The 24,837-nt window shown below is 39.7% G+C and overlaps 1 protein-coding gene across 1 annotated transcript; it reads left to right on the top strand.

The window, feature by feature from the left end:
* Positions 1 to 19,944: 19,944 nt before the first annotated feature.
* LOC129860299 (transcription factor HES-2-like) lies at positions 19,945 to 21,255 on the top strand. The gene is made up of 3 exons (XM_055930621.1): positions 19,945 to 20,088; positions 20,200 to 20,383; positions 20,503 to 21,255. Exons 1-3 carry the CDS (start codon positions 19,999 to 20,001, stop codon positions 20,817 to 20,819), a joined length of 591 nt encoding a protein of 196 aa, XP_055786596.1. The 5' UTR covers positions 19,945 to 19,998; the 3' UTR covers positions 20,820 to 21,255.
* Positions 21,256 to 24,837: the final 3,582 nt, after the last annotated feature.

The raw sequence follows: 24,837 nt of genomic DNA on the forward strand, positions 1-24,837 counted from the left end.
TAAAATAAAACAAAATAAAAAAAGATAACAAAATTGACTCGAATTAAAAACAATGACAACAATAACATGAGCAACAAATCACTGCATATTATACCCTGCAATTAGTCCTAGGCCTATATTGTAGGTTTGTGTTTTACATTCAAATGAAAACATGTATTTACATTTTATGGCTAAATATAAACATGTTATTAAATATATTTTCCAGTGTAGGTCTACTGCAGTTACCAAATTCCTTTACTAATGGCAGTGCCTCCACACAGCCTCCGCAGAGAGAGGTTGGCCCATCTGTCCAAATGCTCAGCGGGGTGGCGCGTGCCATGAATTAACCTCGGTTGAGCAAACAGCACGCGTGCAGTTGGAGGCCTATTCATTGATTCGCTTCTTAAATCAAGAGCCTCTCATATAGCACCTTAAATTCATTTTGAAATCAAATTACAAATAAAACGGCCGTGTTATTTATTTTTTATTCAGAGTTCAATTGGGTGTTTAATGTCACTTTTTTTATGGTTCCATTTTCAACACTTTTCTTTTTAAACCTTTGTGACAATCGTTATTATCCCACCTCCAAGACGCCTACCGTTTTACATGTATTTTGGCACAGTCCTGTGCGTCATCATCTAGTCTCTGAGGGGAGATTTATTCTCACAAAAACCGATACGTTGACCAATTGGAATTTTTCCATATAAAATGATATATGTAAATATGTTCTCACGGAAATTACAACTACATTTCCTTATATAATTGACAAATAGGATTTATATGCATCCCAACACCATACTTTTCTGCAATCTATAAATGCCGCATTTATAACCCCAACCCATAGCGTACTATACATAAATAACCAGACCAGACCACAAAAAAAACTTTAATATTTCAGCATGTATGTGTGTTTCAGTTTAGCATAGCTACATCATGTGAAATTGTCACAATTAAATAAGACACAAACGGCAAGAGATCACTTTATTTGGCCGTCCAGTTTGATCCTCCTGAAGACTTTAATGGTGGATTCTCTCTTGACATACAGACGCATACACACACACACACACACACACACACGTTGTGAAGCAATACCTAACTGTGTATATCTAACAGGTATACTGGGCACAGACGTCAATTCAACGTCTATTCCACGTTGGTTCAACGTAATTTTATTGAAATGACCCGTAAACAACGTTGATTCAACCAGTGTGTGCCCAGTGGAATTGGTCAACCAGAAACAATGGGTTTTTGTTCTCTATATGGGGTTTAAAATGACACGGTAACACTGCAATCTACATTCATGTGGTCCTCTGTAGCTCAGTTGGTTTGGGTTGGTGCTATGCCAGGATGGTGGGTTTGATTCCCGGGACCGCATGACTGGAAGCCGCTTTGAATAAAATCGTTTAATAAATAGCATATATATATATATATATATTCATAAAGACTAGTCAATTCACTTTAAGATCCATAAAGGGGCAATCTGCTGTTGCTACATCCATTTGTGGACTTGTGAATTAATGATATGTATACCTACCTATTGATTTTTGAAAAGTATTACTTATAAATGCCTCATGAGCTTAGTTCCATCATCAGAACCCAAAATATACGCTTGTTTTACTCCAATGTTTGTAAACAAAGTACATTTAAACAAACACCATATAGCCTAAAAACATGGTTAAAACTATATGATTGCCGCTTTAATGAAACATTTGATTAACCACTTTTCCAAATAACTATGGTGTTTATAAATGACTGAGATTCTGACAGTTTTCTAATGATTTAAAAACAGTTAGTGAGTAAATAATTCATGCATATTTTTTTACAGATCAAATATAAATATATATAAATATATATTCATAGCATCTTAATGCAATGAAAACAAAAACATGTGGGAATAAAAACATCAAACCCATTTTCATAACAAGTACGTCTGGAAATGTCCTGGCAAACGTCATAGGACTTACTTCTAAGAGTATGCGTGTTATTTCTGATATCTAACATGGTGAGAAATATAGTGTTCATCTCTTTCAAGTTGAAATACTAATGTAAGTGAAAGACCTTTGAAATCAACTCCAATTAAATGAATCTGCATAATGTGTTGTAAACTCCTTGTAGACCTAACTCTGATTCCCTCATTTTTTTTTTGTACTAATAATGCATGCCTTTGACATATTGACATTTCATAAAGCAAAACTATCTGAGCTGTTTATTGAGATGCCACATTGCTTTTAAGTATTTGCCACGTGTGTTAAAGACAAAACCACTGTTTGACTTAAGCTACTGACCATACTATTAAGTGTTTAAGGCTAACTATGTCATTCAAAATGCACTTATTGACACTGCACGGATTGAACTACAATTAGGTTTCATGTTACATTAGCAGACAGATGTAGCCTATTTACTGTAGATACAAGCTATTCCAACATCCATATAACCTTGAGACAACACATTAACACATTCTTTCTTAATGACCACCAACTTACCATTCCTCTGCCACACCGCAGCAATGCAGTCATCCGTGCGAGCTGCTGGTGAGAATTTACATGGTCGAACTTTCTCACACACTTGTCCTCAATTGACAAATTCGTGAATCTCATTAACAACAGCACTTTATCCATGATTGAATTAACACTAACTTGACATAATTGAGCATTTTGACATGAGTGAATAACAGGAATACGACTAATAACAACAGATATTATGGAACAGACCTTCTACATATAACAGAGTAACAATAAAGGCTCTCGATATGCATGTTACTTAATCATGCACAAGCACAAGATTACATTGTATCGATACAATAGGCTACTTTCATACCAATATGATTACGATACTACTTTAATGCATTTACAAATGTACTGATAAATGCTAATGACGTTCATGCTTATATGGTGCAACATAAACGACTTGCTCTGCCAATTCGAGAGTGCTCCGAATAATATAAACAGTTCACACGTTCGTTCAAGGAAAGCGTGTAATGATAATACTATAGAGGATATTATTGATGATTACATACCAGAAATCGGCCTCCTTGCTTTGATGGAGCTTCGATGGAGCAGGAGCGTGGCGTTGCCCGTGGATTGCTGGAACAGTGAATTGCATTGAGCGCCCTTTTAGCGCACTAGGCTGGTGAACCAGTGTGGCTGGTTTGCTCTTTGTGGGCGGAGGCGATTGGTCCACGCCTTCTAAGGCTTGACTAAGCCCTCAGCGTCAAAACCTGAATATCTGGAATATAGCCTAACCGTATGCATATTACCACATCAAAACATAAAACATGTTTGGCTTTGGTTGTTGTTTACGAGATTTGTTTCATGTTAAACATCTATATCGATTGATTCTTTCACAAAATGAGCTCAATATAGTTTATTAATCCAGTTATCTTTCCTTCTCACACTATTTTCAGTAAAATAATGTTATAAGGTAGACCTTCTTTTAAAGATGTGATGGCTATCATTAATATGATCATATCGTTGGATGCCCATAGCATTGAGCATTGTATTTAGTTTCAGGAGCCTATAGGCCTAATATAACAATAATATAATGCAACATTATCAGATAGAAAGATACCTCACCCTTCATGAAATATTTGATGGTCCAATTTCCTTCAAATTCTCCATAATTCATTAGATGGACCGGAGGGCCATCTGTCCTTTTGTTCCTCAGGCTCGTGTCGTTCTCGTGCCCCCCATATCTACAGGGGCCGCACAATGAAGACCCCTCAATGCCCATATGAAATCGTGCATTCAAAAAACGCGCCATCGAGCCGTCTGTCCAATAACCTCGACTATGTCTGATTGCAGCTTAGCCCACTTGTAATTCTGTATACCGAAAGACAATGTCCAATACATAGGATTGAAATATGAAATACCGCACGATCTCTTTAATTTCAGTTATAGAAGCATAGGCTATAAAAAGGCCATACGAGTAAAATTGTAGTTATTACTACCTAGAATTAATGCAGACTACCGTGATCTCGTGTCTGATACAGGCCGATGCGTCAGAGAGACTGCTGTTGGAGGACATTAGGAATATATCTTGAGTCTCTAATGTGACGCCATAGAGCCATTTGACATGGTTTAAGGGGAAACCAAAGTTGAGGCACCAGATGTGTACTTTTTTAGCTTGGATTTTGGCTTGGGTATTTACATTTCATGTCATTGATGAAGTTCATATGCGTTTACAATCTGTCCACGCTTGGGGACTAGGGGTGCCTTAGCCTGTACTATTAAATGATTTAGAAGTGAACGTTGTTTGACTTGATTTGACGGTGACATGTAAGCCAAACATATTATGCATGAATCCACAATATAATCTTTTGACTTGTTTTTCTAGGTCTCGTTAGAATGAACGCTATGCCCCCCTTACGCATGCTATGTTTTCCGGTAGTTCGGTGGCCTACAAACAACAAAGAATATACACTTGTTATAAAAAGGCTAAATGTAAAACATACTGAGACAGTCTTTTGGGTTTGTTACATTCATCTTGTAGGTTATTGTGTGCGTCAAACACACACATGCGCAACCAACTGGTGCCCGAGTCACCCGGCTCGTGCAGTTCTCGTGACATCCATTACGCAGACAATGCGACCCTTCATTTGCCGCTCAATCATTAAATTCAGAGACATATAGTCTATGGAAAACTGTAGAATAGATACGAACGAGTTAAAATGGAGTTTTAAAATGGTCCTCACCTACACTGACCATAGATTTCTGAAGAACCTCCGATCCGTTAGACTACAGTCAGTTCAATTAGGAATCGTTGTTTCAGGATGTCACTCGAATTCGTTTATTGTTTTTTCATGGCACAATCCAAAACAAAAAATATTTAGACAAATGAGGATGTGATCACAGTCTATATAGCACAAATTAGATATTACAGTGTCACCCACTCTCGTATCATATTGTATTCAGCATTGCAGTTGACATAATATATGTTTTATTTAGTTATTAAATAAACATGTCTGTACAGTAATACATTAATCACCTGTCGCTTTGTTGTTCCCCTGTTGACTCGAAATGATGCGGAAGCTTTGTGGCCAGGAGACGCGTCACCTGGTCGTATTGACTCGAGTCCTTCGCTACAGTGTAAAAATGTTACTATATGTTTACGCTTCTAAGTGGCAGATGCTTCCTGAAAATGACGTTGGTTTATGCTTGGCAAGCTGTTTTATAAATTCTTACACCAGTTTCTTGTTTCAAGCTCAAACACCTCCAGAGGCATATTCTGATTGACATGTCACTCACAAAAACAGATGGTAAATATATGATGCACCACAAAGGGCAGTGGAACATTGTACACACCAGATCTTGCTTGTTTAGGGTGTAATTGACTTGAATGCTATACAAAATGTACTTGATTGAGATTTATCATCTGATAGTTACAGTGTAAAAAGCATTTCACTATAAACTACAGTATTGTCATTTCTACAATCTAATGAAACACTGATGATAATTATGTTTAAAGAGGAACTCGTTTGTACAGATCCAGAGGACTATACATTTCGATTAAACCAATGTAGTTATATTGTAAAGTACCCAGATTTACAGAGGATGAATTACTTTCTATTGTTATGTTTGGGTTTAAAGGATTCCACAATACTGATAATTTATAATAAAACTATTCAATTTTTCCCTATAAAGAGAAAATCATTCCATGTCTCAGTCCATGTGAACTTCGTTTTTTGGCCATTGTCTTTCCTAGAGAGGCTACACAGACTAACACATACAGTGGGGAGAACAAGTATTTGATACACTGCCGATTTTGCAGGTTTTCCTACTTACAAAGCATGTAGAGGTCTGTAATTTTTATCATAGGTACACTTCAACTGTGAGAATCTAAAACAAAAATCCAGAAAATCACATTGTATGATTAAAAAAAAAAAAAAAAAAAAAATTACAGACCTCTACATGTTTGTAAGTAGGAAAACCTGCAAAATCGTCAGTGTATCAAATACTTGTTCTCCCCACTGTATACTCTTAGGTTTGCAGTTCCATGTATTGACAATTCAAGTTGGCCTGAAATACATCTGCACCATTATGATGCCTAGTATGATAGGGGAGACTTCTGGCAATGCTTCACCACTACAACATGTAACCGTCCGTAATGAAGTTTGGTACTTCATTTCTTCTGCACCTGGACCTATAGGAGTTGGACTTTTTTAAACCACTGGAAGATGAAATGGAACATTTACTAAATCAAAATCAAAATGCATATGTCTCATTAAGAAATACTTTTAAAGAAGAAAAATGTGTCCCACCGGGCACAGAAGTCATTTCAACATCTGGTTTTGATTCACATGTGATTGAATTCAATATAAAACCAACAAAACATTTCACCATGACATTGGATTTAGGTAAAAAATATGAAATCCCCTTAGGTTGAATGACTTTCTGGAAATCCAAATAGCTTTCCACGTTAATTAATTCATTAATTTCACCTTTATTTAACCAGGTAAGCTAGTTGAGAACAAGTTCTCATTTACAACTACGACCTGGCCAAGATAAAGCAAAGCAGTGCGACACAAACAACAACACAGAGTTACACATGGAATAAGCAAACGTATAGTCAATAACACAATAGAGAAAACGTATATATATGATGTAAGATAAGGGAGGTAGGCAATAAATAAGCCATAGTGGTGAAATAATTACAATTTAGCAATTAAACACTGCAGTGATAGATGTGCAAAATATGAATATGCAAGTAGAGATACTGGGGTGCAAAGGAGCAAAAAATAATAAATAACAGTATGGGGATGAGGTAGTTGGATGGGCTATTTACAGATGGGCTATGTACAGGTGCAGTGATCTGTGAGCTGCTCTGACAGCTAGTGCTTAAAGTTAGTGAGGGAGATATGGGTCTCCAGCTTCAGTGATTTGTTTGCAATTCGTTCCAGTCATTGGCAGCATAGAACTGGAAGGAAAGGCGGCCAAAGTAGGAATTGGCTTTGAGGGTGACCAGTGAAATATACCTGCTGGAGCGCGTGCTACGGGTGGGTGCTGCTATGGTGACCAGTGAACAGAGATAAGGTAGGGCTTTACCTAGCAAAGACTTATAGATGACCTGAAGCCAGTGGGTTTGGCGACGAATATGAAGCGAGGGCCAGTGAACAAGAGCATACAGGTCGCAGTGGTGGGTAGTATATGGGGCTTTGGTGACAAAACAGATGGCACTGTGATAGACTGCATCCAATTTGCTGAGTAGAGTGTTGGAGGCTATTTTGTAAATGACATGGCCGAAGTCAAGGATCGGTAGGATAGTCAGTTTTACGAGGGTATGTTTGGCAGCATGAGGGAAGGATGCTTTGTTGCAAAATAGGAAGCCGATTCTAGATTTAATTTTGGATTGGAGATGCTTATTGCAAGTCTGGAAGGAGAGTTTACAGTCTAACCAGACACCTAGGTATTTGTAGTTGTCCACATATTCTAAGTCAGAACCGTCCAGAGTAGTGATGCTGGACGGGCGGGCAGGTGCGGGCAGCGATCGGTTGAATAGCATGCATTTAGTTTTACTTGCATTTAAGAGCAGTTGGAGGCCACGGAAGGAGAGTTGTATAGCATTGAAGCTCTTCTGGAGGTTAGTCAACACAGTGTCCAAAGAAGGGCCAGAAGTATACAGAATGGTGTTGTCTGCGTAGAGGTGAATCAGAGAATCACCAGCATCAAGAGCGACATCATTGATGTATACAGAGAAAAGAGTCGGCCCGAGAATTGAACCCTGTGGCACCCCCATAGAGACTGCCAGAGGTCCGGACAACAGGCCCTCCGATTTGACACACTGAACTCTGTCTGAGAAGTAGTTGCTGAACCAGGCGAGGCAGTTAAATGTCATCACATTGAATTATTTTGTCGAAATGACGTGGAAACAACGTCGACGCAACAAGTTTTTGCCAAGTGGGTGGGCACAGATCATTAGGCTTCGTGGCACCTTGGTTTAGTTAACATAGCACCATCTTTCTCTTGTTGCAGTGTGTTACATGTTTTGAGATGTAAAAAAAAATATTCCAATGTTTGACTACTCCACCTCCCCACTACTACTATGTAGATCCTTGTGCGATGCGTAACCTTCCTGGGGACCAGGTGACAAAACATTCTCTAAGACCTAAACTGGAGTCGAGCATGAAGGGTGTTGAGCAAGTCGAAGAAGCTGAACTCCTAGTAGGAACATTGGATGGTCAGTTCTCATGGTCAGATCATATTGACAAAGTTGTTGTGAGGATCAGGAGAGGTATGTCTGTTTTAAAAATATATGTTTTTGACTCAAGCTCAACTGTACTAGTTGTTCAGGCTTTGGTCTTTCCCCATCTTGATTACTGTCTAGTGATATGGTTAGGTTTAGCAAAGAAAGACCTAGCAAAGCTGCAACTGGCTCAACACAGAACTAACAACATGCTTGTCTTTCCTGGTTGAGGGTTGAGGAGATATTGACCACTTATTTTCTGGTGTTATGAAAACATTCGTGTTTTATGAAAATTCCTAACCACTCGTAAATGTATTTGCATACACCTCAACAGACACACCACTGTGGGTTTCTTCACGGTACCCAAACCAAAAAACGGATTGAATGCGTCGCTCAGTTATGTATGTAGCCATGTCATCATGGAACGCGCTGCCACCAGAGGTTACTCAGGCAAAAGCAAGTTAAGCTTTAAAAAAACAGATAAAACATTTTCTTGTTTCGCAACGCCTCTCCTCTTTCTAAAGATCTAATTTAAAGTGATGCTCCAGAGCTTTTGTATAATTTCCGCCAGTAGTTTTGAAAGTAGTGTTCACGAGCCAGTGCCAGTCGCGCACTACGTCATCCATTTGGTGTTATATGTTAGGTCCTGCAAAGAGTTTGTACCTTATGTTATGAATTCCAACTCCAATTCGTACAAAAAGTGCTTAAGATCCCGGACTGCATCTTTAACTGTACTGTAATATAAGAGTGTACGAATATATGAATATGTATTTATAAATAGTGTGTAAATAGTCTATTTGTTGTCTCTTGGTGTCTTGACAATATATAACTCTTCTTTGATTTTTTATTTAATGTAATATAACCCTATGTGTTTTACGTTTTATGTGGACCCCAGGAAAAGTAGCTGCTGCATGTGCAATAGCTAATGGGGATCCAAAAAAACTAAACTAAATGAAACCTGTGCCTGTACTTAAAGTGTTTTAGAGTATGAGAGCTGATCTAGGATCAGGCTCCCTCCCTACCACAAAGACCAAGGACCTTTTCCAATGGCTCATAAAAATGTGCACAGATAGGTACACATAAAAAGCAGCAAAAAAAACAAACCAGTGTTAATTTTGGCAGCTATTTTATTTTGTTTTAGTCTTAGATTTTAGTCTTAAAATACCTTTTAGACTAAGTCACATTTTAGTCATTTCATCTATCATTGTTAGTTTTAGTTTTTATCAGTCGCCTAAATCTCTTGAGAAATTATTCACAGCCATTTTAGTCACAATAGTCAGTGCATTTTTTTCTGCCAAATAATGAATATTTAGACTACCTCTAAATTCCATTATGTGCACATTCGAATAGCCTTGTCCAACTAGGCCCACTATACCCTCCTATACCTTAGCCGGCTACATTGATATTGTCGCAGATTGTAACCAATGACAGCCATAGGCCTTGGTTACAGGTGAAACAATTTACAGCTCAGATTTTCCAATCATAACCATCAAGGGCGGTAAATAACAGTAGTTTCCTTAAAAAGGAGAGAATGAGCTTTACAAAGATGCCAGAAGTACAGTATGACTGTACTCCTGCACAGAAAAAAACGGGACAAGGTGGGCTGTCAGATTTACAAAATATATTGTGTGTGATTTACTGAAACATGTTTGTTTCTCATCTCAACGCGATATCATTAGCTTGCAATCAATGCAACATGAAGCAAAATCAGATCTGCTAGTTTGAATCATGTAGGGGGAGTGTGAACCAATAAAGTTAATTTATGACGAGTCATGAGGAACAATTCGAACCGCGCGAGAGAAGAACCTTCCAGAAAGAAATGTGGCGGATGAATCAGAATTAGTTGGGTAACATAGATAAATAAGATGTTTTATTTACATAATATGCTTATGTGAGATACTTGTCATTAGAATGTATCCTTTTGGACTATACTATTGGCAGTTGCACTTTTCCCTTCTCAGAGAGGGGAGAGGTCAGGCTTGTCTTTTACATGTCTCTGGTAATATGCAGAATATCAGAAAGGGAGGAGTACAGAATGGAACATTGTCTTCATATGTGAATGTATCTGTTAAACCATGTGAAGGGATGGCGTGATTAACGGGGAACCAATTATCTCTTGGCTCCACAATGTCTGTGCGCAAGTCACTCAGTGAGCTTGTCCAGGAGTGGGGAGAAGAGGGGGTTTACTTGAGATGGGAGTATATAGAGTTGACAATTGAGTTATGCCTTGGACGAGGTAATGTTTTGGTACTATGAAGTACCAGGAACGAGATTAGAACCTCGTTTTAGAGACCAAACTGAGCGATAATTTATAGCCAATGCTATCTGGCTATGGGATACTCCTTTCTCAAGTAAAAGGCCCTTGTGAAGAGTTCCTAAAGGTCTGTGGTTCGTCATGTAAGTTGAGAGGGGTGTATCTTTGCTATAAAATATCTCAGTTACCATTATGTTGGGACTCTCAACAATTCATTATAGATAGTGAATTGTTGAAAGTCACAGGGCTATGGTAAAGCTCACATTATTAAAGATGAAGTTTAAGTATAACTCTGACTGGTGTGTGGTTTGTAACTCTTCTCATTTGGTAATACAGGAAATTGCCACGACAGAACGCTGGTGCGTTAGCGGAGAAGACAGTACCTAGAATCTTGGTCAAGGTAAGCATGGTGATTGATTTTATTCAATGTTTGTCTGTGTGGTTGTAGTCCGAATAGCCCTTATGCACATTCCATGATCGAACGTTCTAAACACACTTCCTACCGGCGTGGCAATGTCCGGTGGCGCATACTATAGAACGGAAGCCAGTCTTGTTGTTATCGACGATATAATGTTACTTCCACTATGTCGCAGTTTTCTACTAGGTGTTTTCAGGACTTGCCTCAAATTAATATTAATGATGTACATCGAATTGTTAAATCAGCCTCCAGCTAGCAAGAATGAAAAGGGGTTCAAGATGTATATAGGAAGCTACATAGACAACTATGAAGGTGAGTACCAAGTCAGTGACAGATATAACGTTAGCTAGATACAATCATATTAGCTAGCTAATTTAACTATAGCTAGTTACTTTGTAAAATGATGTAACGTTGACAGAATCTATCTGAGAATGTGTGTATTTTCGTTAGCTTGGTTAAGTTATGCTTGCTAGCTATATTTGCTAGCTAAAAAATAATTGTTATTCATGTCTTCTACACAGTATCTAACAGATATACATTGACAGGGGAGATCACCGTGAGGGCTGCCTGTTACAGGTCCATGAGGAAGAGTGAAAATCCGCACAGCATGAGAGTAGGGAACGGTTATAGATAGCTACTAGGGACCTTGTTAAACATCTCCTGTGAGACACTGTCATCATGGTCAAAATGTGTTGGAGACAGTGTCAACGTTTAATCTTATCATTAGATATTAATGATGGGTCCCAATCCCAATTTAGAATTGCCCACTTAACAGGTTATTTGGTAAACATCTGTTGATGCAGTGTTTGGTAATTGTGTTACTGAGACACAATGTATTCCTGTATAGTTAAATGAGCCTCTAGTTAAGAAGACTAGACACTACTATGTTTATTGTTATTTATGGGCTGCATCATTCTTGTTTCTCACTTCAGTCTTTCATCACACGTATCTTCACAGACGGTGTTAAAAAGGTATCTCTAAAAGCCTTGATGTTCATCAGTCCACGGTAACAGGCTGACTACACCGCTCGTGTCGCTTTCGCGAGCATTGCAAAATAAATTTAGGAATTTATATTATTCAATTATTGCACCCACACTGCTCGCGCGCCCCAACGAGCGTCTGCGTTGCCAAGGGCTAAAATAGAAGTCAGTTCTATTTGTGACATAGATCGCTCTGCAAGTCCTGCCTCTCCCATCTCCTCATTGGTTTATAGAAGCAGGTACCCACGTGCCATCTCCTCATTGGTTATACCCACGTGGGTGACTGAAAGACGAACTAGGTCAGTGGCAGTAATGCACCTAATTTCTGAAAGTTGCCAATCGCAATATAAAGTCAAGAAAAGAAAAAGCCTAAAAGATGAGTGCAAGAGCATAGTGCAGAATGCTCAATGAGGTTAAGAAGAATGCAGGAGTGTCAGCTAAAGACTTACGGAAATCTCTGTTACGTGCAAACATCTCTGTTGACGAGTCTACGATACGTAAAACACTAAACAAGAATGGTGTTCATGGGAGGACACCACGGAAGAAGCCACTGCTGTCCAAAAAAACATTGTTGCATGTCTGAAGTTCGCAAAAGAGCATCTGGATGTTCCACAGCGCTACTGGCAAAATATTCTGTGGACAGATGAAACTAAAGTAGAGTTGTTTGGAAAGGTTTGAGGCAAATCCTATCACTAACCCTGCATATTTTCAATCATGGTGGTGGCTGCATTATGTTATGAGTGCTTGTCAAGGGCAGGGTCTGGGGAGTTTTTCATGATCAAAAGAAACAGGATGGTCAGCTGGAACTAAATGTAGTAGATGAGGATCTGTGAAACTCACTCCATAGCCTGAAGTGTCCCCACTTGCACTCCCGAAAGGCTGGCTTTTTGGTGGAGATAGGGTCATACGCTTTAGGAGGGCAGTCGCATGTGTTTGCAAGCCAGAAGGGATGATTTTGAGCCTCGTTAAGAGCTGAATCAGGAGAAAGCTGTACTCATTAAGCAAGCAGTGTGATGCTCTTTACAATGGTACTGGGACCCGGATCTGCGTTTGCACACAGATTAATGCTGTGGAGTGAGATGGGGGTGAATGTAGCATATGGGGATTTGTGAAACTCACTTCTCAGCCGGGTACCGATACAGAGTCAATGTGTGGGGGCACCGGTTAGTCGAGGTAATTGAGGTAATATGTACATGTAGGTAGAGTTATTAAAGTGACTTATGCATAGATAATAACAGACAGTAGCAGCAGTGTAAGGGGGGGGGGGGGAATGCAGGTAGTCTGGGTAACTATCTAATTAGATGTTCAGTAGTCTTATGGCTTGGGGTTAGAAGCTGTTCAGAATCCTCTTGGACCTAGACTTGGCGCTCCGGTACCGCTTGCCGTGCAGTAGCAGAGAGAACAGTCTATGACTAGGGTGGCTGGAGTCTTTGAACCTTTTTAGGGCCTTCTTCTGACACCGCCTGGTATAGAGGTCCTGGATGGCAGGAAGCTTGACCCCAGTGATGAACTGGGCCAAACGCACTACCCTCTGTAGTGCCTTGCGGTCGGAGGACGAGCAGTCGCCATACCAGGCAGTGATGCAACCAGTCAGGATGCTCTCGATGGTGCAGCTGTAGGACCTTTTGAGCATCTGAGGACCCATGACAAATCTTTTCAGTCTGCTGAGGGGGAATAGGTTTTGTCATGCCCTCTTCACGACTGTCTTGGTGTGCTTGGTCCATGTGATTTTGTTGGTGATGTGGACACCAAGGAACTTGAAGCTCTCAACCTGCTCTACTACAGCCCCTTCGATGAGAATGAGGAGTATCAGCTCCTTTTCCTGTAGTCCACAATCATCTCCCTAGTCTTGATCACGTTGAGGGAGAGGTTGTTGTCCTGGCACCACACAACCAGGTCTCTGACATCCTTCCTATATGCTGTCTCATATTTGTCGGTGATCAGACCTACCACTGTTGTGCCGTCAGCAAACTTATTGATGGTGTTTGTCTACGCAGTCGTGGGTAAACAAGGTGTACAGGAGGGGACTAAGTATGCAGTCCTGAGGGGCCCCCGTGTTGAGTATCAGTAGGCAGATTATGCAAAAGTCATGTTAACACCTTACTCTACTTATCTGAATCAGCATAAGGTCAAAATCGGAGTAAGCATATGCCGATTAAAACATCTGTTTTTTTTAGCAATCTTTAGAATTATTAGGACATGTAAACACCTTCATGGGCGTTTCAGCAATGTATTTGATCTGCGCATGTGCTAGCACCAGCCGAGAGCCTCCCTCTTTAGGGCAAGTGAAGTAAGTTCAGAACAACTGAATGTATGTGTCTTAGAAGTAGTTTTCACATTAAAACGTTATATGTCCCAACTCAGAATCAAAAATGCTTCTCAAAAGTAACATGGTCGCTGTTTATTAGAACGTTCATTTTGAGTGGCGGTTTTCTGCACTTATCGGAATGCCATCAGGTTTCAGATGTGTCCATGTAAACAGGATTATAAGGGAATTTATTCTTCTTGTAAAGCATTATTGTGTGCATGTAACAGTACTCATTGGCTGGTCATCACGAGGGTGTTGTATATAGATAAGCACTCCATCGTTCTGCTAAAGACCTATAGGGAGGGTAGCCTATGACTCTATATGCCACTAGAATGGCAATCAATATCCGTTATGGACAACAATGAATCCATCATAGCACTATAGGTAACTTATGCTAGCAAATACAGTTTTGATGTAGGCCTATACATATTTAACATCTGGATCCATTCAATATTGGAACATTTACATTCCATGATGGCAAATCCATGGCATTCTTATAATATTCAAATAACTGTTCCAACAAGGCTAGTCTACCCCAAATAGAAGCTTGATGTTCCACTTTATGCTTCACTGAATTTTCATTTGACCCCCATCTGTCTTGAAATGTTGGCTCGTGTCAGTCTCATGCCGTTTTCATAACGAGTTCAATGAGGGGGTGCACTGCGTCTGCGAACCCGCTCAAACCCAGAATCTCACCATTTACGATGCATAGCATGATCTTATTTACAACATAATAGGCCAATAGAACAATAATTCAAAGGCTTTCATAGTGCAGTCCTGTACCACATTGACGTGAATTAGATAATGAAAATATGCCAATTGCATAAATATTGAATAAGGTTAAATTAAATAGTTTAGATCTTCAATGTGCAAAATAGTCATTGGATGCTCTTAACTGGAAAATAATCTGGCAATGAAATGGTTTCTTGCACTGGGAGTACTGTCATACTGAAATAGATGCACTAGCCCACATCTCGTTGACAAACATGGATGGCTCATGTAGCCTATATCCTGATGCACACAGACATTATCCCAGCTAAAACGGAACACTTGTCTGTTCTATAGCTGCTGTGTGAGCCCTCATCCAGCGCATCCATGATGCACAGCATCTCCGATACAGTGGCCAACAAAAACAGGATCATTTCCTCCACATTTCGAGGTATACCCCAACAAAGGATCACTGTCCATTCAGCTTGCACAGATGGGATACCCACGCCAAATTATGGACAAAGAGGGCCCTAACAGAAAGCCCTCCAGTATTTTGTGTGTGATCTCGAAAGCCCTGTTCTCAAACTGGACTTCGCGGCAGTTCATTTGGGTAAAAGGGCGAGCGCAAAAACAATGCGTAGGCCTATCCATTTCTGGCAATTTTTTAAATGTAACCTTTATTTAACTAGGCAAGTTAGTTAAGATTCTTATTTACCATGATGGCCTACGGGGGCTGGGATTAAAAAATAAATATATATACACTACTGGTCAAAAGTTTTAGAACACCTACAAGGCTTTTCTTTATTTTTACTATTTTCTACATTGTAGAATAGTAGTGAAGACATCAAAACTATGAAATAACACATATGGAATCATGTACTAGCCAAAAAAGTGTTAAACAAACTTTATATTTTATATTTGAGATTCTTCAAATAGCCACCCTTTACCTTGATGACAGCTTTGCACACTCTTGGCATTCTCTCAACCAGCTTCATGAGGTAGTCACTTGGAATGCATTTCAATTAACAGGTGTGCCTTTTTAATTTGTGGAATTTCCTTCTTAATGCATTTGAGCAAGTCAGTTGTGTTGCGACAAGGTATGGGGGGTATACAGAAGATACCAAGTCCATATCATGGCAAGAATAGCTCAAACAAGCAAAGAGAAAGGACAGTTCATTATTACTTTAAGACATCAAGGTCAGTCAATCCAGAACATTTCAAGAACTTTGAAAGTTTCTTCAAGTGCAGTCGCAAATACCATCAAGCGCTATGATGAAACTGGCTCTCATGAGGACCGCCATAGGAATGGAAGACCCAGAGTTACCTCTGCTGCAGAGGATCAGTTCATTAGAGTTACCAACCTCCGAAATTGCAGCCCAAATCAATTCTTCACAGAGTTCAAGTAACAGACACATCTCAACATCAACTGTACAGAGGAGACTGTGTGAATCAGGCCGTCATGGTCGAATAGCTGGAGGAAAAAACACTACTAAAGGACACCAATAGAAAGAAGAGACTTGCTTGGGCCAAGAAACACGAGCAATGGATATTTGTCCTTTGGTCTGGAGTCCAAATTGGAGGTTTTTGGTTCCAACCGCTGTGTCTTTGTGAGACGCGGTGTTGGTGAACGGTCTCTGCATGTGTATTTCCCACCATAAAGCATGGATAAGGAGGTGTTATGGTGTGGGGGTGCTTTCCTGGTGACACGTTCTGTGATTTATTTTGAATTCAAGGCACATTTAACCAGTATGGCAACCACAGCATTCTGCAGTGATACGCCATCCCATCTGGTTTGGGCTTAATGGGACTATCAATTGTTTTTCAAAAGGACAATGACCCAATATACCTCCAGGCTGTGTAAGGGCTATTTTACCAAGAAGGAGAGTGATGGAGTGCTGCATCAGATGACATACCTCCACAATCCCCCGACCTCAACCAAATTGAGATGTTTTGGGATGAGTTGGACCGTAGAGTGAAGGAAAAGCAGCTAACAAGTGCTCAGCATATGTGGGAACTCCTTCAAGACTGTTGGAAAAGCATTCTAGGTGAAGCTGATTGAGAGAGTGCCAAGAGTTTGCAAAGCTGTCATCAAGGCAAAGGGTGGCTATTTGAAGAATCTCAAATATAAAATATATTTTGATTTGTTTAACACTTTTTTGGTTACTACATGATCCCATGTGTTATTTCATAGGTTTGATGTACTCACTATTATTCTACAATGTAGAAAATTGTAAAAGTAAAGAAAACCCCTTGAATGAGTAGGTGTTCTAAAACTTTTGACCGGTAGTGTGTGTGTGTGTGTGTGTATATATATATATCTTTTGTCGTGATGTGTGTTTTGTCCTATATAAATATAGGACAAAACACACATCACGACAAGAGAGACAACACAACACTACATAAAGAGAGACCTAAGAAGACAACATAGCAAGGCAGCAACACATGACAACACAGCATGGTAGCAACACAACATGGTAGCAGCACAACACATGGGACCAACATTATTGGGCACAGACAACAGCACAAAGGGCAAGAAGGTAGAGACAACAATGCATCACTCAAAGCAGCCACAATTGTCAGTAAGAGTGTCCATGATTGAGTCTTTGAATGAAGAGATTGAGATAAAACTGTCCAGTTTGAGTGTTTGTTGCAGCTTGTTCCAGTCACTAGCTGCAGCGAACTGAAAAGAAAAGCGACCCAGGGATGTGTGTGCTTTGGGGACCTTTAACAGAGTGTGACTGGCAGAACGGGTGTTGTATATGGATGATGAGGGCTGCAGTAGATATCTCAGATAGGGGGGAGTGAGGCCTAAGAGGGTTTTATAAACAAGCATTAACCAGTGGGTCTTGCGACGGATATACAGAGATGACCAGTTTACAGAGGAGTATAGAGTGCAGTGATGTGTTCTATAAGGAGCATTGGTGGCAAATATGATGGCCGAATGGTAAAGAACATCTAGCCACTCGAGAGCACCCTCGAGCCGATCTATAAATTATGTCTCCGTAATCTAGCATGGGTAGGATGGTCATCTGAATCAGGGTTAGTTTGGCAGCTGGGGGGAAAGAGGAGCGAATACGATAGAGGAAACCAAGTCTAGATTCAACTTTAGCCTGCAGCTTTGATATGTGCTGAGAGAAGGACAGTGTACCATCTGGCCATACAGTGTACCGTCTAGTGCCCTAGCTGTCTCACAAAGAGACTACAAGCAAGGGCAGCTTGCAACAGTGTAAGCCTATATGATAACTTCCATCTCCCTTACACTATAAATGTAGCTAAGGATGCAACATATATTTACAAAGCACATGGATGGTGCAAGGTCACCTCGATAAGCAATATTGAATAACCAATGCATAAATTGTTTGGAGAGACTTTGTATTTTCATTTAGCCTAATACATTGTGTAGCTTAATGTAATCTAGAAGTAATGGACAAAGTATAGGACATATACTTTTCTATACTTTGGCACAGTACATTGTAGCATATAGGCTGCAATTGACTGTTAAGTAGCCTTCACACGCCTGTTCGGGAAGATTTGACAAGCCAATAGTGTCACCAGCATTTAACAATCCTAAACCAGGTGTATTATGTCACATATTGACTGTCAGAGTTAATGCCTAACATTAAGAATTTGGCATGAATGCCTGCACTTAACCCTAACCTTAAGAATTGGGGGTTAATGCCTAAACTTAACCTTAAACACTTTGAAATTTGACGTTTGAGCTTCTAATTCTGGTGCAAAACTGTTAGAGATGGTGTTGTAAACCACTGTCCCTACCCCCACTCACCATCATGCAGATGGAATATAGGCTACTGACGCCAAATATGTTTGAAAAAACACGCGGGAGCACAAATGACGGGAGCACAAATGAAGAACATGGGTAGGCAACGGGACACGGAGCAAGTGCAGCGCAATGGCAGAGACGTGGGGGATGGGCGTGCAACAGACGCCCATCTGTTGCGCATCCATGGCGCGTGCCGAGCGCGTGAGTTTAACAGCAGCTCATAGCTGCACAGAGCAAACGAGAGCGCTCTATTGACAAAGACTTACATAAAATACAAAATGTATAAATACAACTTCTGCATTTTGGTACATATAGTCATATAGTGATACATGAAAAGTCCATCTGAGTAGGCTAACACAACGGTGTTTATTTGGAAATAAATCTCCTGTCATGCATTGAAATATCAACAGAATGTAGGCTATTTGACATAAATAATAATAATAAATAATTCAAACAATCTACATTTCATTATTTTATAAACATCTATGGTTCCACTGCACCCCCCCCCCCCCCCCCCCCCCCCCCCCCATTTAAGAAGGGTCTTGGCCACAGGTGAATGTCCTTGTTCAGATAGACTGCATTGAAAACATGTTGATTAGGACAAGCAAATGTTAATCCATACATAGCGTGGCTTGGGGATCTGTTTCTCAACATTTTAGAATCGCATCGCATCGCCTTACTATTCTAGAACGTTTGTCTGGCTACATTTGCCTGAGTCCTAACTCTGAATCAAGACTGAAGAAAACAAACCTAGACCCAGAATCTACACTTGAATAGAAGCATGATTATACGAACTATTAATACAACTTGTTTGGTTGTAAGACCCCCCCCCCCCCCCCCAAGTTCATTATGTTCCAGTAGCCCACTGTGCAAATAAAGCAATTTACAATGTGTCAATAAGCAAGCTGTAGGCTATCTAATAAATGCAACCGAATAAACCTTCATGCTGTTTATTAAACATGATATTGTCATAAAACTACAGTTTTAGCTTTAAAATTGGATCTCAGGATAGTTTAGGATCCCACGTGTTATATAAGCATGTAGGTTATAGGCAAGAATGTAGATGGTGCACATGAATGAATGAAACCTTAAATCTCTTTCAAGTTATAGCTACCACAAAATGCAATACCAGCAGTGAGACATGCTAGTTGTGGAAGCCAAATGTCAACCCTGTATCCCCACAGGCCAGATGGTCAAGTCGAGTGCATGTGTTGCTGTCCCAAAGGCATAGTCCCCTGCGTCAAGACTCCAAGACAATGGGTGGAGGTCCCTCCCTCGACGCGGGAGACTCGCATAAATAGAGCGCTCTCCCTCCGCTCAGCACACAGCAGCTCACCGCCTCGCAAAGAGCACATCGCCTCTCTCCTAAAAGCACAACTTCTAGCTAAAGACATGACTCCAAGAATCACTCCCGAGACTACCCAGCTTGTCCCCTCAAGGTCCACGGTGGCCCAGAGGAAAGAAGCGAACGAACTGAGAAAGGTAAGAGAAACTAAGAGTCAAATGTGTTTATCATCAACTCGCTATACTGTAGCTTTCGTTCAATGCTCTACCCTTTTCGAGTTACTAATGGCTTTTTATCGCTTCTTCCAGACTCTAAAGCCTTTGTTGGAAAAGAAAAGGCGCGCACGCATCAACGACAGCCTCGGTCACTTGAAGACTCTCATCCTCCCTCTGGTCGGCAAAGACAACGCTCCATACTCGAAGCTTGAGAAAGCCAATATTCTGGAGATGACCGTCCGATTCCTCCGAGATCTCCCTTCATCTCCAGTCAAAAGTGAGTATTATTTCAGAAAGCTAATTCTTTCATGTTGTATATGTGTACTGTATTGTATGAATAAGTTGTACATTTGTCATTGGGTCATTAAACTAAACTTTCGCCTGTTTTTCTTCCAGGTTCATCAGACAGCTACAAAGAAGGGTACAAAGCCTGCCTGCAGCGCGTCACCGCTCTGATCCCCAAAACAAACCTGGACAAAGACTCGTGTCAGCGGGTGAACGACTTCATCCAGCAGTCCATGTCAGCGTCCGTCGACCCAGCTTGTCAGAACTGTTGCGCCCAGAGCTCCAGGGCTTTCCCCCAGATTCAGCAGAGACTCCTGAGCCTCAAAGCCAACGTTGGCTCCAGAATCGAGAACCACTCGAACTCGCTTCCCAACCGGCCCCAGCCAGTGCCACAAGCTGTCAATGTTAACATGTGGAGACCCTGGTAGATTAGACAGACGCTCCCCTTAGCGAGCATTGTTTTGTGATATATATATATATAAACGCTGTTAGATGTAGATATTAACTGGAAGAGATGAGGGAGTTATTTCACGTTTGACTATAGTAATGTGTTTATTTATTCACAGAAAAATCAGATGAGCACAGATTTTATGAGCAGACAAATTCTATGATCTTTGTTAGGCTAAATGCAATCCTCTTTGGGGTTTCCAAGATTTGGGTTGTAGACAACACAATTGTAAAACCCCACGGGTTATTTTGTTTGAGGTTTGCGCTATTGACTTAAAGTATTTTTGGTCTGTGCAAAGGAGTAGACTGTAAACACTGTGTGTTGTAGTAATGTATTATTTATTTGACGAAGACATAATTTATTTGATGTATCCTATGACACTTTAAACGATTTTGTCATTGATCATGTACTTTCAATAAAAGCTCATTATAAAAAAAAAAAGAAAGAAGAAACTGTTTTGTTGTGTTTTCTCAGTATTGGTAACATTATTCCAACAACATGAAACATTGGATTGAACATGTGTTTCTTTTAAAATGATATGAATCTCTTTATTTACTGAAATGGCGCTATAGGAATAATTCTATAACTATTTGGTTGTTTGCACATCAGTTGATCCCCATTCGTCCCATTGTGGGGTGGTGCGCTGCTCATAACTTCTGATCGTGAATTTGCTCGGGAAAGAGGCCATTTGCTTGTTTGTTTTGGGGGTAAAGTCTATGGGGGTAGCCCATAGAGACATTTCAAACAAAACGAATTCAAGAAAACATTTTGGTGAGCCCATACGAAGTAGTGTAATGCTAAGATAAAGTGCTTCAAAATTCACCAGTATGAGTCCCATAATAGCATCATGATGGATTGTAATCTAAGTGACCAATGCACCATCAACATGACAATTTACAGAAAATGTTTCTGTATAAAGACATGCTACATTTAGGAAATGTCTTTGCCTTCTGGTTGATGTGAAGCCAATGGATGGATTGTTCTGTCTTTGGACACATCCGTTTATGAAACCAGATTGCTCTTACTGTCCTGTATTTCAATGTCTCTTTAGGGCTCAGTATAGATTCCCAAAATTTTATTAACAAAATCTGTATTTGTTATTCAAGTTAAAAGGCACAAAAGCCTGAGCCTGCCAGTTGTCTATCCTAAGCTGAGGGATGGGGCTAGAGAAATGTAACCACTCATATTCAGTCAAGGAGCAACAGGTGCAAGGAGTGACAGTCTATGAGATCTAGATGATAGTTCTAAACAATATATATATATATATAATACTGTATTCTATCATATTCTACTATATCTTAGTCTATGTATTACTCACCTCATATGTATATACTGTATTCTATCATATTCTACTATATCTTAGTCTATGTATTACTCATCTCATATGTATATACTGTATTCTATCATATTCTACTATATCTTAGTCTATGTATTACTCATCTCATATGTATATACGCATTCTATCATATTCTACTGTATCTTAGTCTATGCCGCTCTGACATTGCTTGCCCAAGTATTTATATATTCTTAATTCCATTCCTTTAGATGTGTGTGTATTGTTGTGAAATTGTTAGATATTACTGTTAGATATTACTGCACAGTTAGAGCTAGGAATACAAGCTGAACACGTGTATGTGACAAATAAAATATGATTGGAGTAAAATTACAACAAAACATATTGGCTTCACAGCAGATAGCACCCCTAATACATCCAGTGGCTTGGAATTAACTCTTCACTGAGCAAACTCACTGTGAACATCTTTCCTTGGCATTTTCATGCATTGTGTCAGTTTCATACTAAGTACATGAGACCCCATTGCGCCAAAATGTGTAGCCTACATCCTGTGATGCCATAAAGCTATCTTCCCTGTGGCAGATGGTCTTAAAGGGATATACTTAAGTATCAAAGTAAATGTAGTTGCTAAAATATACTTAAGTATCAAAAGTAAAAGTATGACTAATTAAAAATTCCTTATATTAAGCAAACCAGGCGGCACAATATTCTTGTTTTTTAATTTACGGATAGCCTGGGGCACACGCCAACACTCAGACATCATTTACAAACAAAGCATTTGTGTTTAGTGAGTCCGCCAGATCAGAGGCAGTAGGGATGACCAGGCATGTTCTCTTGATAAGTGTGCGAATTGAAGGTACCACGTTCATCTGTACAAACAATAATACGCATGTATAAACACCATGGGACCACGCAGCCGTCATACCGCTCAGGAAGGAGACGCGTTCTTTTGTACCTGTTTCCTCCAGCATCTTCACAAGAACCTTTGCTGTTGACATCATTTACAAACAAAGCATGTGTGCTTAGTGAGTCCGCCTGATCAGAGGCAGTAGGGATGACCAGCGATGTTCTCTTGATAAGTGTGCGAATTGGACAATTTCTGTCCTGCTAAGCATTCAAAATGTAACCAGTACCTTTTGGGTGTCAGTGAAAATGTATGGAGTAAAAAGTACATAATTTTCTTTCGGAATGTAGTGAAGTAAAGTCAAAACTAGAAATATTAAAGGACAGATACCCCCCAAAAACGTACGCAGTACTTTACACCACTGATCTAAATGAGCTCCCAATGCATGTCTATGGCAATAAAAGAGCCATAGACTTCCACAGTGAAAATGTTGGCATGCATCTCCTCTTCCACCATTTAACCATATCAACACCAAACCAACGTTGAGATGTTCAGACCGACCCAACTTACATTCACTGCTTTCAGAATTGTTATATTATTACACTTTCTGAACTACAGTCTATAACCGTGTTAAATGTTCATAAACGCTCCATAGAATTGAACAGGACCTATTTGGATGTGCCACTGCTCTTACATAAGCTATCAATACAAAAGCCACTTTGAGATGTTCAGACTGACCCGAATTAGATTGCTTGCCATTTTTTATTCTATTTATACTTCTTCAACTCTAACCATTTAAAAATGTGCATACATTAACATGGGTTTGAATGAGAATCATTGAATACTGACTATTCAAAATGGTCCTGCTCCTTTGACAATTAAGATATAAAAAAAACATATAGGGTTTCCTAACTTCAAATTCTTTAAAACCTTTATGAACTAGAGTTACATAAATGTGCACAGATTTGTAGAAAATAACTCACCAACAGTAAGGAAAACAACTTTCACATGTTCAGGCTATGCTAACTTCAAATTCGTACAAAATATTTATCAACCATCACTATTTTTGCTTAAAATAACCCACCAACAGTAACTCTTGAACCGTTTATGCTACAGACACCAAACCAACTTTCACATGTTTCGGCAATTCCATCGTATCCCATCCTATCAAATCAGTCAATCAATCAATATCTTTCCATCTACCTAATTTTTCTACTATAGCCAGTCACTACCATTACTACTGCAGTCATCACTACTACTACTACTATTATTATAACTTATTTCACAACCATAAATACTTTAAAACAAACTAGCAAACACGACATTTTCTTCAAGAAATGTACTTTTTTACATTCCCCAACCATCCATCCCTCAACCACTCACTTATTTTAACTGCTTCGACTTTTCTTCAATCTTGAATTACAATTTAAACCTCTTCCACTTCCATAAAAGTACGGGGATTTCTTAAGTGTTCGCCTCAGGTGCAAAGTCTACCTGGTAACCCCTGGATAAATAAACCCATCAAAATAAATGTAGAATATTAATCTGTTTTCACGTACACTTAATCACAAAATATCTGCTGCAACTATACTAAGTGAGTTCTGGCCCCTTTTCCCAGCTGTGTTCCACGCCTAAAACGTCAGATTCTGCACTTGTCACCAGCTCATATCACTGTGGTCTGATAAGCTCGACGAAAACGGTTTAGATTTACTTTACCGATGTTTTATATCTTACTGTATTTTATGACATGAAATGTTTTGGATGGATCCTAACAAATGTTATAAGGTGCACATTGTACAAAAGAGCTTCCAAACTCATTTGATGTACAATAACCGTTATGTGAGTTATATACACACACAC

This window comes from Salvelinus fontinalis, chromosome 8 (assembly GCF_029448725.1).
Source record: "Salvelinus fontinalis isolate EN_2023a chromosome 8, ASM2944872v1, whole genome shotgun sequence".
Lineage (NCBI taxonomy): Eukaryota > Metazoa > Chordata > Actinopteri > Salmoniformes > Salmonidae > Salvelinus > Salvelinus fontinalis.